Source organism: Mixophyes fleayi, chromosome 9 (assembly GCF_038048845.1).
Source record: "Mixophyes fleayi isolate aMixFle1 chromosome 9, aMixFle1.hap1, whole genome shotgun sequence".
Taxonomy (NCBI): domain Eukaryota; kingdom Metazoa; phylum Chordata; class Amphibia; order Anura; family Limnodynastidae; genus Mixophyes; species Mixophyes fleayi.
Window position 1 is genome coordinate 122941184 of NC_134410.1, and position 14766 is coordinate 122955949.

Here is a 14766-nt window from a genome sequence, read left to right on the forward strand (position 1 = left end):
CTATAGGCTGATAGTAATGCTTCATGTATCTCCTTATTCTCTGTGCTGGATTAAAACGTATTAAAGGGGACTATTTACAGTACAACGCACCATTATAGTCATGTTGGGGGGTGTAGTGTCCTGTGGGTGAAACTAACAGATAATCATTTAGTTCTAATGGACAGATAATGGGCAGCATGGTGGCTCAGTGGTTAGCGCTTCTGCCTCACAGCACTGGGGTCATGAGTTCAATTTCCTCCGGTGCTCCGGTTTCCTCCCACGCTCCAAAAAAACATACTAGTAGGTTAATTGGCTGCTATCAAAATTGACCCTAGTCTGTCTCTCTCTCTCTCTCTGTATGTTAAGGAATTTAGACTGTAAGCTCCAATGGGGCCGGGACTGATGTGAGTTCTCTGTACAGCGCTGCGGAATCAGTGGCGCTATATAAATAAAAGGTGATGATGATGATGAATGGTCTGTATATTAAACATACAGGGATAATGCAATCGGTTAATAATTGATCGAGGCAACAGGTGAGCGATACTTACAGCTCTGGAGGTCCCCGTGCTGGGCGGCTGAGCATGGGATGCGGCCCAACTGCGGTTACCAAAATGGGAAAATAAATAAAAGCTTCACAAAAAATAAAATAAAACTTTTTGCTAATAAATCACCTCCGTGATACTTGGTAAATAGCCCCCAAACACTAATATCACAGGACTATCACCAACAGTAACCCCCTTATTCTATAGGCTGAAGCGAGAAAACAGGCCCATCACTGTAATACAGCTTCCCGCCCCTTTGATTAATCTGCCCCGTGGGGTCTACAAGAATTTGACATCTGGTAAACAGGGACCTTTAAAGCTCCAACTACCTTTAGTGTGTCAGTAGCTCCATCTAGTGGTAAAACATCAGGTTACACCCTGCAATGACATGATCATTAGTACAATGAGACTGGTACAGTCCTGGTCTATGAATAGTTTGAAGAAAATGGACTGAATGGTACCCTCAGACTCCTCGGATTGGTTTTGTGGGTACAGCTGTTGCTGACAATGTCAGCCGTCTGGGTGGTGTTGATGCCTACACTTGGGGAACGTACCTGTCTTATTCCCAGGATATAAAGGGTGGCACACAGGCAGGAGCCCCTGCAGGTTTAGGAAGAAGACGCTTTGTGGAGTGGACACGTGCAGAGTAGCGCAGTAGTTACTGTGGACACAATGAATGGGCACCGAATCATTTTTATTAAATCTTCTGCAGTTTTTGAGCTGCACAAGTCAGTTTTTGCACCTCCCTTGCCCCCAGAGCTGACACCTCTCGCTGACTGGCATCACCGCTCTGTCCTCCCTCTCAGAGCTCACACCATAGCTGACCCTTACTGTAACACCAATGTATCACATGACATCGGAATAGAGAATATGGAGACTCTCACCCCATGGAGAGTTTAGCCAGAAGTTCAGCGTTCCGAAGAGATCTTCTCTAATCCTAATGTGTGTAGTAGGTTGAGGCAGAATTACTCCATCGAAACGACAGTGTATGGCGTGGTAGAGGCTCAGACCCATAGCTGCGCTTAATCTGAAAACAAGCAGGTGACGGACAAGATTTTTCTTTCTGAGAAACAGAAAACTTTATATACAAACTTTATTATGACCCAGACAGACCCAACATCTATAGGACACCTTGTAGGCGTCTTTAAAAACGTTAAAAAAGTCACAGAATAAAATTTTGTTGAAGGGTTGGATTTTGTTAAGCAAAATGTTGCACAAAAGTTTTTGGGGGACTTGTTTAGCTACCCTAACTGAGCAATGTTGGTTCAGGCCCTGTGTGAAGCCAGGAACCTCTATAGACCCTGTAGGAGGTATTGTTTTACTACAGCCATTTTCTTGATTTAAATGGAAATACAGTGACAGGAGCAGGTGACCGTCTTCACAGTAACATTTTTATTTTAGTACTAAATACTAACAAATCCCAAATTCTCCCAGACAGGCACTCTGCAGACTTCTCTCTGCCTTTAGTTCCTTGTTATTATTTAGGCCCCTGCTTAATTTTTCAGAGAAAAAAAAAAAATGAGGGACCTGTGAGATGAAGTTTGCACAGATTATAAAAGACTCTTTGGATGTGAAGTAGTCAGAGAAATACTGTGCGGAGTCCGACATGTAATCCTTCAACCACCAGATGGAATCTCATGGACAATCCAGAACCGGTGGTCACTCTGGGTACCGCTCTATGCGGAACGGGGACAGCCCAGCTGTAGGACCTTTCCAGCGCCATCATGTGTCAGTATTTATCCCACAGATCCGCACATCTGGGAGGTTTATCAGGTAGATCAGTCTTAGGGGTCCAGCGATATTAGCTAGAGTTTTTAGGCAATCTGTACACCCCTCCGGAGTACGCCAGCTGCAGGTCGCTGACTTTCTTCTGCAGGAAGCCCTGTAGTTCCTGAATATCGATCTCCGTCACCACGGGGCCGGTCATCACGAACATTTTCAGCATGCTGTGGATCCGCTCCAGCGGCAGGCTCTCCAGGTTAGTCAGCATGGCCTGGATGTAAGTCCAGAAGAGCTGGAGAGAGGGAGAAGACAATTAATTCCACGTTCTATGCTCCACAATTTCCTGCCATAGTCGTGAAGTAAAGGACCTATATTTAAACATGCAAATGAATCTCACCCACTTCTGCGCCGAGCAGCCAGTGGTTACTCATTCTAGGGGGGCAGGAGGTAGGCAGACGCGGGGCAGGAGAAACGCTTTTGCCACCTCCTACCGGAGGAGCGCACGGTCAGCCCTCGCTGATCATGTCATTTGCGTGAACAGATGACACAATCACATGACCAAGGCGACCAAATAGAAGATGGCAGCTGGAACAGCTTTAAATGTCAAATTTCCCTCCCCCGAAATAAGAAGTAGGCAATGGGCGGCACTACCTATGGATCCACAAGTCCCAGCAAGCCAAGCCAGCTCTGGCAAGGCAGGCTGGGACTTGTAGTGCCACACCATTTTCATGGACTCACATAACCAAAGGGAACGATCTCTCTACCTGCATCTCCTCCTCCTTCTGATCGGCCTGGGACGCCATGGCAGAATCGCCTTCTTCGTCGCTGTCTATTAGGACCACCTTCTCGGCCTGGTCTTTCTGCTCCTCCTCGATCACCGTGAAGGTCCCGGGAGGGTCCTCTCGGAGGACGCCCTGCTGCAGCCAGAGGGTCATTTTCCTCCGGAGGGAGGCGACGGGTACCTTCAGCACCTCGCTGAGTTCTTCCAGGGTCCAGGTACCTAAATGGGGGGGGGGGGGGGGGGAGGGGTGGGAGAGATCCAGCGGTTACTCCTGGTCTGGTGCTGATGGAGGGTCTGGTCTCACACTCCCAGCATTACAGGTTCCTTAAACCAATCTGCTTCTCCAGCCGGGGAAATAGGCCAACATTGAATCCACCTTTACATAAGCATAGCTAGGGATTATTAAACTATACGAGATAGGGAAAGTGCCTGAGATTTTAGACAAGTAGGAGTCAGTTTATTGTAGGGGCTGGGTGGTGCTAAATACACTTTATTTCTGGGTGTATGTATTCACAAACTTACATTCACATCAGTGCAATTATGGCACTAACACACTATGCACGTTATCAGCTCCCGGGAGCTCCGGAGGGGTACGTTCGATCATGCTAAGTTTTTGGATTGCATTAATCTTTCTACTGCACCTTGTACAGTAAGCTTGTCCAATCCCTGAAGCTGCATAGAGGAACCCCAACTCACAAACATTTACATTGGCACCTGTCAACTACAACCTGTTTTTGGACAGATATGCAGTCTGTCAATTCACTGGGAACGAGAGATATCACTGAGGCTCCTTGTGAAGGCTGAACGCAGGGTAATTCCCTAGGACACAGCTGAAGGCACTTTGCGCTGCATGAAATAACCCAAGTCTGGATTCTTACTCTTGTTCTGGAAGTTTAAAATGATGGCAGCGTGTACAGGGGACACGGAGAAGGACAGCGTGCGGTCAGCCAGCTCCACCTCCAAGGTCACCAACCCCAGGTGGTGCTTCCAGTTCAGTGTGCGCATGGCCTGAGGAGAGACGAGCAGGGTTCATGAGGGGACTGTACGGTAAACAGGTCCATGTATGTAGATCTCTCTTCATAAGTTACCCAGCTAAACATTTCATAGCCTGTAGGTGTCACTGTTTCTCACCCTTGTATATGGTGATAAGCAGTCTTTAGCCAAATAGTTTCTATAGACAGCAAGTACAACAGTGACATCTTCAGGTAGCGTAAGGTACTGTACTCCACACACAAAAAAATACTAATGAGCAAAATAATTATATACAATGTATATAATTGTATAAATTTTGTACTGAAAAAAAACCCGCAAATGCACCACCATTTATAAACCAAGCAGACTATTTTCCATAATTCGGCGGCGACAGATTGGAGTCACGTGACGCAAGTCACCTTTGCTAATCAGACCCCGTTTCCATACCTTGAGCTTCTCGTATTTGGCGGTGTACATCTCCATCGTCTCTTTTATCTGCTCCGGCAGCTCCAGTTTCTCCTCCTTCAGCGCCGGCCAAAACTCGCTGGAGAGGATCACCGCCACCAGGTTAAAGGGAGGCCTCTCTTCCTCCGGGAGCTTCTCCTCCTCGTCGCGGATGTTGGAGTTGATCCTTCGAGAATCCGCCATGTCCTGTCACATAAAGGCATCCGGGTAAAACAGCGCAATCTAAGGACACGCACAGTGCGACACATGGCTCAGACCTAACTAGCTGCACCAAGAGCCTCACTGGAAAGAGTCTACATATACCCAATATAAAACATTAAACTTACTAGCTGTTCAGAACAGGAATAGGCCAGATATCCTGTTGGTCTATAGCAGGCATGTGATCTAGCTCAGCAATACGTAGATCTCTGTATAACGCTCATAGAGGAGCCGACTTGCTCTTTACACATTATCCCATGTACCCGTCTCCCACAGAACCCTTGGTCTTATACCTTCAGCATGACCTCGCAGTAATGCATCTGAGCCTCTCCAAACCTCAGCTTCAGCAGCTCCACGTTACGGATCTCTCTAGGAAGACAACATCCCATTAATAACTCAGCGAGAAGATTTAGAAACTGCGCAACGCCATTCAGTCCTGATTAGCACATTAGGGGAAATATCAAAATAAAACTGCACAGTGAGATAATCTAAAACAACGACTTGGGGACATGGCTTTGTGGCGGGGAGATCCCATTGTGAGCAGGTCAAACATCCGAAAAGGGATATGACTATCACTATACAATCTACATCTACCAGATACCCCGTCCCTGCACTATAGGCACAATTAAAATACATTTGAGTCTACAGTTCCCTTACAAACCCCTTATGGTGCGATTGACCGCAGCAGATGAGCGCAGTCATTTATCCAATTCCTACACTCGTAGGACAGTCGTTATCTCTGATTACATGTAAGGTGACGGAGGTCTGGACAGGTCACCTACACCAGGGGGGGGGGGCTACATAAATACAACGACTACCTTTCCGAGCAGTAGCTGAACTGGTGGAGGAGTCTGTCAGCCAGCAGGGTCCGGTACTCGTTGATGAACAGCTCTTTGCTGCCGTAAATGCTGACCAGGAGGCTGATGATGTCTGAGGAACGACGTTTGGAACCACTTTTACCTGGAAATTGGGGAACAGACGTTATAAGGGAAATTTCCACTACCAGATGCGTCAAAGAGCGTTAAAGAGCTTGTACATATGGGTGTAGGCAAGGACAGCGTGACGGATCACGGGCGCCAATGAAAACGCTTGCGTCATACGACATAACCTTCACCTGTAGGGAGCTGCTAAGACCAGTCCTATAGAACATGTTTCACTCTGGCTCCGACAACCCAGCTGTGCCAGTATCCATGCCCTAGTGTGTGCGGGTATAAGGGTTTTGTTAATATCTCGGGTGTTCAAACCTCTACGATTTTCTACGTGTGATCTGACCCTTTAACTCAGTGACTGCAAACCTGCCCTCTAACCTTCAGACATTACCCATAATCTCAGCAATAAGATAAAATATGTTTAATCAAGAAAAGGAGACGTCTATCTGTAATAACATCAGCAGACACTTTATACAAGTGTTACAAGCTGTAACAAACAGATCCGACAATAAATCAGGAACGAGCGGGGGCCGCAGCGAGGGCAGCTTCGTGCCCATCGCTGCTTTAACCAACTCATTTTATTTCCGGGACAGCCGTGTGTCCTGTACTCCTCGTACCTTAGTGCTGGGGACATAAAAGTTTGCAATGAAACAAATACTTACACTGTCTAAGATCTACCAACCATTATGAGCAGTGTATACAATTATAAAGATTAGGAGAAGTTTATTTTTGCATACACAGTTATTGTGCATTGTTATGGCGGTGTAGAATTGGTTTCTGATACAGACTAGGATATAGTGGGGAGAATGCAATTGAACTATATCCATTTATTAGGTAACAGAGCAGATTTAAGTTGCTTTTGAGAAAACCCAGTCTTATAAATGAACCAAACTTGTGTTAAAAGAATAAAGATGCCCATAGACACAGTGACTCGATGCCAATTATGCAGCTAGTCTTAAATTAGTCGGGTACATGGTCACAAAGATGACCAATCCCGATCCACAAAGTGATTGGGACAGAGGTGGGGGGCATCTTATCACGAATGTGGTCATCATTGGCTCTGTCAGATCCAGATGCCTAAACACCAAAATCTTTCAAACATTTACGTACATACGGCCGAACGCAAGCGGTCCGGGCAAACGATGGCCGGACTGGGCGCCCAAATCAGCCAGTGTATGGTTAGCCTAAATCAGATATTTTATGAACACTTTCAATAAACCCAAATAAACTATTGTATATGACCGGTGCAGTCCATGCATCAGCGTGTACAATAGACAGAACTTCTAGGAGCCTACATCAACTAGACAGGACATACCGGGGTCAGCGTCCACAGGGTCTGGCGTCCAGTCTTCTGGCTCAGACACATCGTCGTCACTCTCCTGTCCGTTCTCTAGGACCACAGGGTCCGCCTTGGAGAGTTCATTGGCCAGATCCCCCTCAGCATCACCAGTCAAGCCAGCTACAATTCTCCGCACGGTGTCCTCCCGGGTCCTGGTAGACAGATATAGGACATGGATATATGGACACATGGAAGGTCCTCTGAGGACAAGTTTATACTACTGTGGGGACACGTAGAACTCGGGAAAAGTTTCTTAGACACCTTAACCCTACGTCCGGACAGGACAATGACAGCATCGCTGTCAGCCCATCCTATCAGTGATGGACGAGGATTTGATTTGTTTAAAGTCCGGGCATGTGACTTATCAGGTGATTCCCAGTCACATGATCGGACAGTAAGTTACGATATCTAATAAGGACCTTGACAGTTATTAGTAATTTATGGAGTCCCGTGGTTTGAGGATCGAAGGTAGGACCTGGGAAACTACACTATTATAATAGAAGCATTTTTATTTCAAGAGATTACATATTTATATCCGTTTTTGATCAATGAAGATCACATGACAGACAACCATTACTAGATAATAACTTATTTTATTTTATGTATATGAAGTGTTTTAAAAATGTAATGTTATGTGTGCATAAGTTTTATATATGTATGGATGTGAAAGAGATGTTGAGATTTGATCGCAGATATTGTTTTTAATTTGTTGTCTGGTCCTGTATATACTATAAGACTATGAGACCAGATTAAGTTTGTTTGTATGCCTTAATAAAGACCCCAGGTGGGTCGAAACGCGTTGGTGGGGACGCGAACTGGTCACTTTGGCTGCACCATCTTCATCTTGCAAAGGATTTTTCCTCCAAGCTGATTCAGATCCTAAAGACCTTTATTACATGCACAGATTACTGGCTTTATACGATAGGCGGCCAATTTATTTGTGATGTATGTGTCATATTTTAAACTTCTGCTTTATAAGAATGTTACACAATAAAATAAGTGAAGGATAATGCACTATGGGATTCTTTGTTTTTCCTTTTCTTTACATGTTTCGAAATTTGAACATCGAATAAGATCATCCTGATGAATATCTTCTAAAGAAACTAGAGAGTTTATGGACATACGGAGATAATTTTTTCTAATTCAACATCGTGAATATCTTATAGATTTCTATATTATTTTCATTTTGTGGTGCCCATAGGTGTGGATGTTTTGTTTTATTTTTAGCAGTGATCCCACCCAAGTACGGCCTAGAAACGTTCTCCACGGTACTATGTGACACACGGCGGCAGTGACTAGTTTAGAGCATGGAGAGGAGATAGACTTGTGCTAGGAGGTCACTGTCTACGGATCTCTTACCTCAGATACTTCCTGATGGGCTCACAGGCCACCTCCAGGATCACCATTGACGGATCCAGCTCTCTCAAGGCTTTAATGGCAGAAATGTACAAAGTGATGATGTCCGATGTGTTCACCCCTGTACGAGAGAGAGACCTTTGTTACAATCTGTGGTCTAGACACACACTGACAGCAGAGGGGGGGGGGGCAATATCAGACGTCCCCCAATAGCAGGAACTAAGACATAGGGATAGTGCACGTAGCGGGAAATATAGATAAGGCCATTAACGCCTTTCAGTCTTCCAAATACTTATCTGGAGTGATATTACTAATATTCTTACACATTTACCAATCTACTGTTACCAGGTTAATCCTATTTAATGTAAATAAATAAATCAGGTATTGTCTTTTCAAACAGAAGATATATAAACACAACTAAATAACTTCACTGGCAACATTTAAAGTTGTCCAATATGAAGCCTTCAGCTCGCACCTGGGTGCAGCAATCTGGTCTCCAGGGCAGTTTTGAGGCAGGAGAGCAGCTGCTGCCTCTGATTGGTCCGTTCCAGACAGAACTTTAAATCCTCGATGGCCGGCTTGGAGTCGGGGAAATCTAAACACAGAAATATCATTAAATTCAGCACAAACACAGGTTACACACTCCACGAATACACGCAGGGTGACTTTTTATATTGTAGGATTATAAAGACACAGCCAACAAATTTTCAGTTTAAAAAAATGGAGAGATATATAAAATATCAGGGAGATAGAAACGTGTAGTATAGAAGGAAAAACAAAACAGTTTTAATTGCAAAATGGATTCATCACTCAAGACGGACAAAATTCTGTAGCTAAGTGGAGTACTTCCTACTGTCCTACAGGTGTCGCTGTTAACACTGAAGTTTCCAGTTTTACACTTTTCACACGCTACATTCAATTTAAAAAGGGTTCGTCCACCCTAAGTAGCGCCCTTCTTCCCCCTCCCCATATAGCCAGGGTAACTATACATAAATGCATTATTTGGAAGTTGTTTTTTCTCTTTATTTGCACCCTCTTTATACAAACAAAAAAAGGATACTGTAAAAAAAATAAGCAGCATTTATACACTTTATTTACTGTCTATCTAATATGTCACGTACTAAACCCTGACAACCTCGTCATTCACCTCGGATGATGCAGAAAAGTTCGTCAATGCGCATGCTGGCGTACAGGCGGTAAAAGAAGCGTTGGACATGGCAGCGCCATCGCTTTAGCGTGCTGCTAGACTCGGCCGAGGACGGGTGCGAAGATGGGGGAGCCCCGTCCGGCCGAAACACCTTACTGAGCCAACCAATCACCGTCTCGATCCACTGCAAAAAAACCCAAACAGGATTATTATTTCCTCAAGGATTTTTGGGTTCTATTCACCTAAATTTTCAAGGTCCATATAACATCTACATCTACATTCCTGGCGATGCTTTTAAAGCAGAGATTCAGCTATGGAGCTATTTACAATGAAAAACAAATATGTTGAAATTTGTGGATTCTAAATAGTCATTTATCATAAAAGATCCATTCATGTTGTACAAACAAGTTCTGCTTAACAGCATCTAGTGGACACTTGTTAACATTCCCAGTTGGAATGTTTGGACTATTTACGTCATGCCCCTAATCCAATCAAATCATTTGAAGTGACATCACCATCCCTTTTCCGATAAACCACACCCCTTTTCCTGATAAGCCACACCCCATCGTACCCCTTTTCTCCTTCTCCAGTAAATGATACGGGAGTTGGAGGAAAGGAATTATTGCGGCCCATTAAGGAGGGAGAAGTGACCACCAGGAGTTCTCTCCTGCAGAGGCAGCCTCCACCTTTTAAAATCTGGCAAAAGAGGCTTCTCTTGGACCTTTTCTACCGAACGCTCCATGGCGCACGGCCCAGAAGGGAATACACACTCTGGTACATTCCCGAATGTGTTTGTACACAACACAAAGGGCTAGATTTACTAAACTGCGGGTTTGAAAAAGTGGGGATGTTGCCTATAGCAACCAATCAGATTCTAGTTATCATTTATTTAGTACATTCTACAAAATGACAGCTAGAATCCGATTGGTTGCTATAGGCAACATCTCCACTTTTTCAAACCCGCAGCTTAGTAAATCTAGCCCAAGGTCTGGCTGTGATATTCTACTTTAAGGATAATTTTCCCCCCATTACCTCCTGGAACTCATTGAGGAACGATCTCTCGTAATCTCCCCGACATCTCTTCTCCATTCTCTGCTCAATCATCTTGTGCAGGATGGTGGTGACGGCATCGGAGCAGATCCTCTCCAGCAGATTCAGCCGGTGGCTGGAAGACCAGATAAACTCCATTCAGTCAGGGGACCAAATTCAACATATGTATTTGCGGAGCTGTGCTGAGGACAGGAGACAGTACACACTGGACATAGATTAATAATTTTTCTGTAAATTATAGGACCAAATTTCAATAATTGTGTCTGCTTCCTCTTTACCTTGTCTGTCATTCTATACCCCAGAACACAGACTGCAACCCAAACATTATAGACATAGGGTCGGTGTCGCTTCATAAAAATACTAGTTCATACATCACTAAACTACCATGAACGAATTTAAACCAGCAATGCCATGTAAGTTAAGCATGGTTCTGATTGTCGTTTTTTTCTTAGCTCTTCTTCTACAAATCATTATCTCCTTTTCAAAATCTTTCTGGGGGAACAGACAGGTATAACTGCCAGACAGACACGGGCCAGTCTGCACCAGACACAGGCTCACAGACTCAGTATGTCATGTGGAGGCAGAGGGGGAGGATGCCACAGTGCAGAGTCTAGAGGGCCGTTCCAAAGCCTCTCTGCTCACTACATCATGTGCCATGTGACTGTGGTTGCCAGGGTAGTCACATGACACTGTACAGAACTATAAATCCTTAACAGCAGCCTGAAGAGGCAAAACAAGGGAAATGGTAAAGATAAACATTCTTCATATAGAATCTCAGTGATGTTAAAAAACACCCAATTTTTTTCTCTCATGGGATTACTGCTTTAAGATGCCATTGTAATGACTTTATGCAAACCAAGCACAAGATTACAGGAACTAACTTTATCTAAAGTTAGCATTGGGGAGACTACTTGCAATCACTACTCAGATAATGCAATTAGAACATCATACAACCTCTGTCAAGGTATAGGACAGGGTTACCGTTTAAAGTGTCTGTGCCTCTTGCATTAGATCTGAAGTTGGCAATAGCCACACGTCCAGTTGTTTGAACTGCATATACCTGCCGACCATGCTATTTTGATGTGTTGAGCAGTACTCCGTTCAATTCAATAACTGGAGACCTAACAGAGCATCGGAAGCGCATATGCACTTTTAATGTTGTTTACATGGATTCAGCAGAGCTCCATTGCATGGACTTCAACTGGCAACAGCAAAAAAACACTTATGAGCATCTTTATGTCCTTTTGTTCTGATCCACTAAAGGACTCATCATTGAATCCAATCTCCTGCCTCTCTTCCTGCACCACACAGGACGTGTGTAGTACACACCTCCGTGAAGAGTGCATACAGCCAATAGGATACCTTGCTGAAACAAATGTCAGTGCTCTCTGCAAAACAGTGAGCCAGTTCTGCAGAGCCGCCGATACATATAAATGAGAAGGGGAGTTAAAGCTTTCATGCCATCTTATTAAGGAATACACATTTTTAATTGAGTGGAAAATTCCTTTACTTCATGGTGACACTATAACCTTCCATGTAATATGATCCTAGTTGATTTTTTTTAAACTTCTGTTTAGAGTGTATATAAATATCAGCCTTTACAACAAGGCACTTACAAAATGCCGTTGAGCTGCTGAAATTGCTCCATGGCAGTGTGACACCAGCACTGATCCTTACTACTGTCACATCCGGCGCACTCAGATTCATCTCCATCTCTGTCCTCCGCGTCACTCTCGCGCTCGTTTTCATTCATGCTGCTGTCACAGTCGCTGACGCTATCGTCCCCCCTCTTCTTCTGCTTCATGTAGATCTTAAACGTCCGGCTGTAGAACTGCTGGATCATGTTCTGGAACGTCTTAGAAGTGGAGAAGAAGAGGATGGCTTTAAACATGGTGAACACTTTATCCTGTAAGGTCTGGGAGTCTGAACCGGGCAACAGGCCCATGTCTGCCCATCTCCCCAAGAGGTCAAGGCTTTTTAAGTAAGGGTCCAGGCGGGACATAAGGAGACTGAATGTTTCCAGTAACAGCAAGATGCATTGCTGCTCTTCCACTGCGTTCTCCTGCTGATTGATGCCATTCCAGAACTCGGGGGCAATGTTTCTCTGCAAGTCCATCTGCAAAACCTCTGTGAACCATTCCTCCAAGACGGAGTGCAGGTTATAGCCATGTAACACTTCGAAGGCTGCTTTAAGATCACTTTCCCTGATAGACTCCACAGAAGCAGATCTAGGAGCAGCCTGTATGGGATTAGAAAAACACACAAAGTTCTTTATATTAGATCTAGAACAGAACAATGTACAGAATGAGGTTTCATTATCTTTTACTCAGCTATTTCTTTTAGATGCTTAAGAGACGAACAAGCTTTTAAACTTTATAGACCACAGAGGTGGGGAAGACAGACAGAAATTATGGCAGAGGGACAGGAAGAACTATCCTGTCTGCTTTCATCAGTCATTAGAGCCCACAAAATGCTTATCCAAGTTCAGGAAATCTATAGCATCTATTATAGACCAATGAGACTTAGAACAGGGATTTTAAATACAGTCCATTTTAAAGTGTCACAGGAAACTAGCGTTCTCCAATTCACACCTACTGGTAGGAATGTAATTCAGTTTACACTACACCCAGCGGCCAGACCGCCATCGTGTGTCTAGTAAGAAATGCTGAAACCTTGCTTCCTCTATAAATAGGAGTGTCCTCTGTAAACTGACAATCTGGCTCAATTAATTTCACAGTAAGTCTCATCAGGTAAGTGGTATTCTATCCAATTCTGCACACTGAAACATATTTACACGCATAGAGTACTATATATTTATTTTTCTTATGTTAGTAACACTATAGAGAGGAGGTGCAGCTTTTATATATTAGCTGTATTTCTCACCCAGGGGTGTGTAGTTACGTTTAATGATTCACAGTATTGGTAATTTGGTTATGAGAGTGAGAACTAGTTTTCTCCATCGTCTTAGGTTTCATAGTTCCTCATTGGGGAGGACAGGCTGATTTGAATGAAGAGGTTTGAGTTTTAATAAAGTCACAGACTGCTCAGTGTTCTCCCCAGCACCTATTTCCTGGATGCTCCACCGGGCTCTTGGGAGTCCTATTATAATAGAATAAACCATTGTGTCTCCTACTAGAACAGTCACTATGTGAGCACTACAGCCAGCAGTGTGTGTGTCAGACCCCTGACCACCAGTCTGACCAGTCCTGGCAGGTGTGGGCAATAACCTCCAACAGCTTCCAATATTGGCCAGTGGCTCGGTGGTTAGCACTTCTGCCTCACAGGGCTGGGGTCACGAGTTCGATTCCCGACCATGGCCTCATCTGTGTGGAGTTTGTATGTTCTCCCCGTGTCTGCGTGGGTTTCCTCTGGGTGCTCCGGTTTCCTCCCACACTCCAAAAACATACTGGTATTAAAATTGGCTGCTATTAAAATTGACCCTAGTCTGTGTGTGTGTATATTAGGGAATTTAGACCGTAAGCTCCAATCGGGCAGGGACTGATGTGAGTGAGTTCTCTGTACAGCGCTGCGGAATCAGTGGTGCTATATAAATAAATGGTAATGATGATGATGATTACTGCAACGGCCTCCACCCACCTGACAACATTTACTGGGGAGAACACTACAGGGGAGTACTAGGACATCTAGATAGTATGTGTGTGTGTGATAAATATACATTTTAATTTTTGTACCCATTTAGCAGCAGATTATCTGTCCACATAGGAGTCAGCTGGTGGAAGATCTCCCCCACCTCTGGTTGTGTATTTGTGGACTTTTTGGTTTTAAATGACCACAGTGAACTATTTTGGGGCTATGACTGTATTATATTTGGGGTTATGTCCATCAGTTGGATCCAACCTGGTGTGTGAGATAATTACATCTCCCCTGAGGGGCTGTTATACTCCAGGAGGATAGGAGAGGTACAGGCTGTCAGTGCTGTATGCAGGTGGGTCAGGCAGCCGGTCACCACCCACCCGATGTAGAACTACAAGTCCCAGCACCCCCACAGAGCACCCTCAGCTCCACTGACCAGGCCGAGCGCCGAGGCGGGGACCAGGCCGATGCTCAGGGTGCTCCAGGCCGCGGACAGCTCCTCCAGGCCGGACTGCGTCATGTCGCTGCACCGCCGCCTCCCGCCGCCTGTCACCGAGCGCCGGGTCGCACACGGATGAGTCACCGCGTCGCGCTGCTGATGACGTAGCGCCGGGCTGCCCGCCGTCTCCATGGCAGCCAGGATGGCCAGCCTGCTCCGCGTGACGTCACCGAACATCCTCCCTCCGCCGCTG

At 45.0% G+C, this 14766-nt stretch overlaps 1 protein-coding gene across 1 annotated transcript; it reads right to left on the minus strand.

The window, feature by feature from the left end:
* Nucleotides 1-1597: 1597 nt before the first annotated feature.
* On the minus strand, nucleotides 1598-14765 carry ANAPC2 (anaphase promoting complex subunit 2). The gene is made up of 13 exons (XM_075185468.1): nucleotides 14511-14765; nucleotides 12097-12719; nucleotides 10463-10595; nucleotides 9431-9614; nucleotides 8759-8878; nucleotides 8287-8404; nucleotides 6904-7079; nucleotides 5478-5619; nucleotides 4953-5028; nucleotides 4444-4647; nucleotides 3903-4032; nucleotides 3008-3243; nucleotides 1598-2535 (listed from the first exon to the last, which is right to left on the minus strand). Exons 1-13 carry the CDS (start codon nucleotides 14748-14750, stop codon nucleotides 2323-2325), a joined length of 2595 nt encoding a protein of 864 aa, XP_075041569.1. The 5' UTR covers nucleotides 14751-14765; the 3' UTR covers nucleotides 1598-2322.
* Nucleotide 14766: the final 1 nt, after the last annotated feature.

Bases quoted from the DNA above. Each gene is read 5' to 3' on its own strand.
- ANAPC2 (XM_075185468.1), bottom strand. From the start codon at position 14,750: ATGTTCGGTGACGTCACGCGGAGCAGGCTGGCCATCCTGGCTGCCATG. The intron at 9,615-10,462 runs GTAATGGGGGGA...GTTTTTTTGCAG, and splicing joins TCCTCAATGAGTTCCAGGAG to TGGATCGAGACGGTGATTGG. The intron at 5,029-5,477 runs GTAGTCGTTGTA...TTGTCTTCCTAG, and splicing joins TTCAGCTACTGCTCGGAAAG to AGAGATCCGTAACGTGGAGC.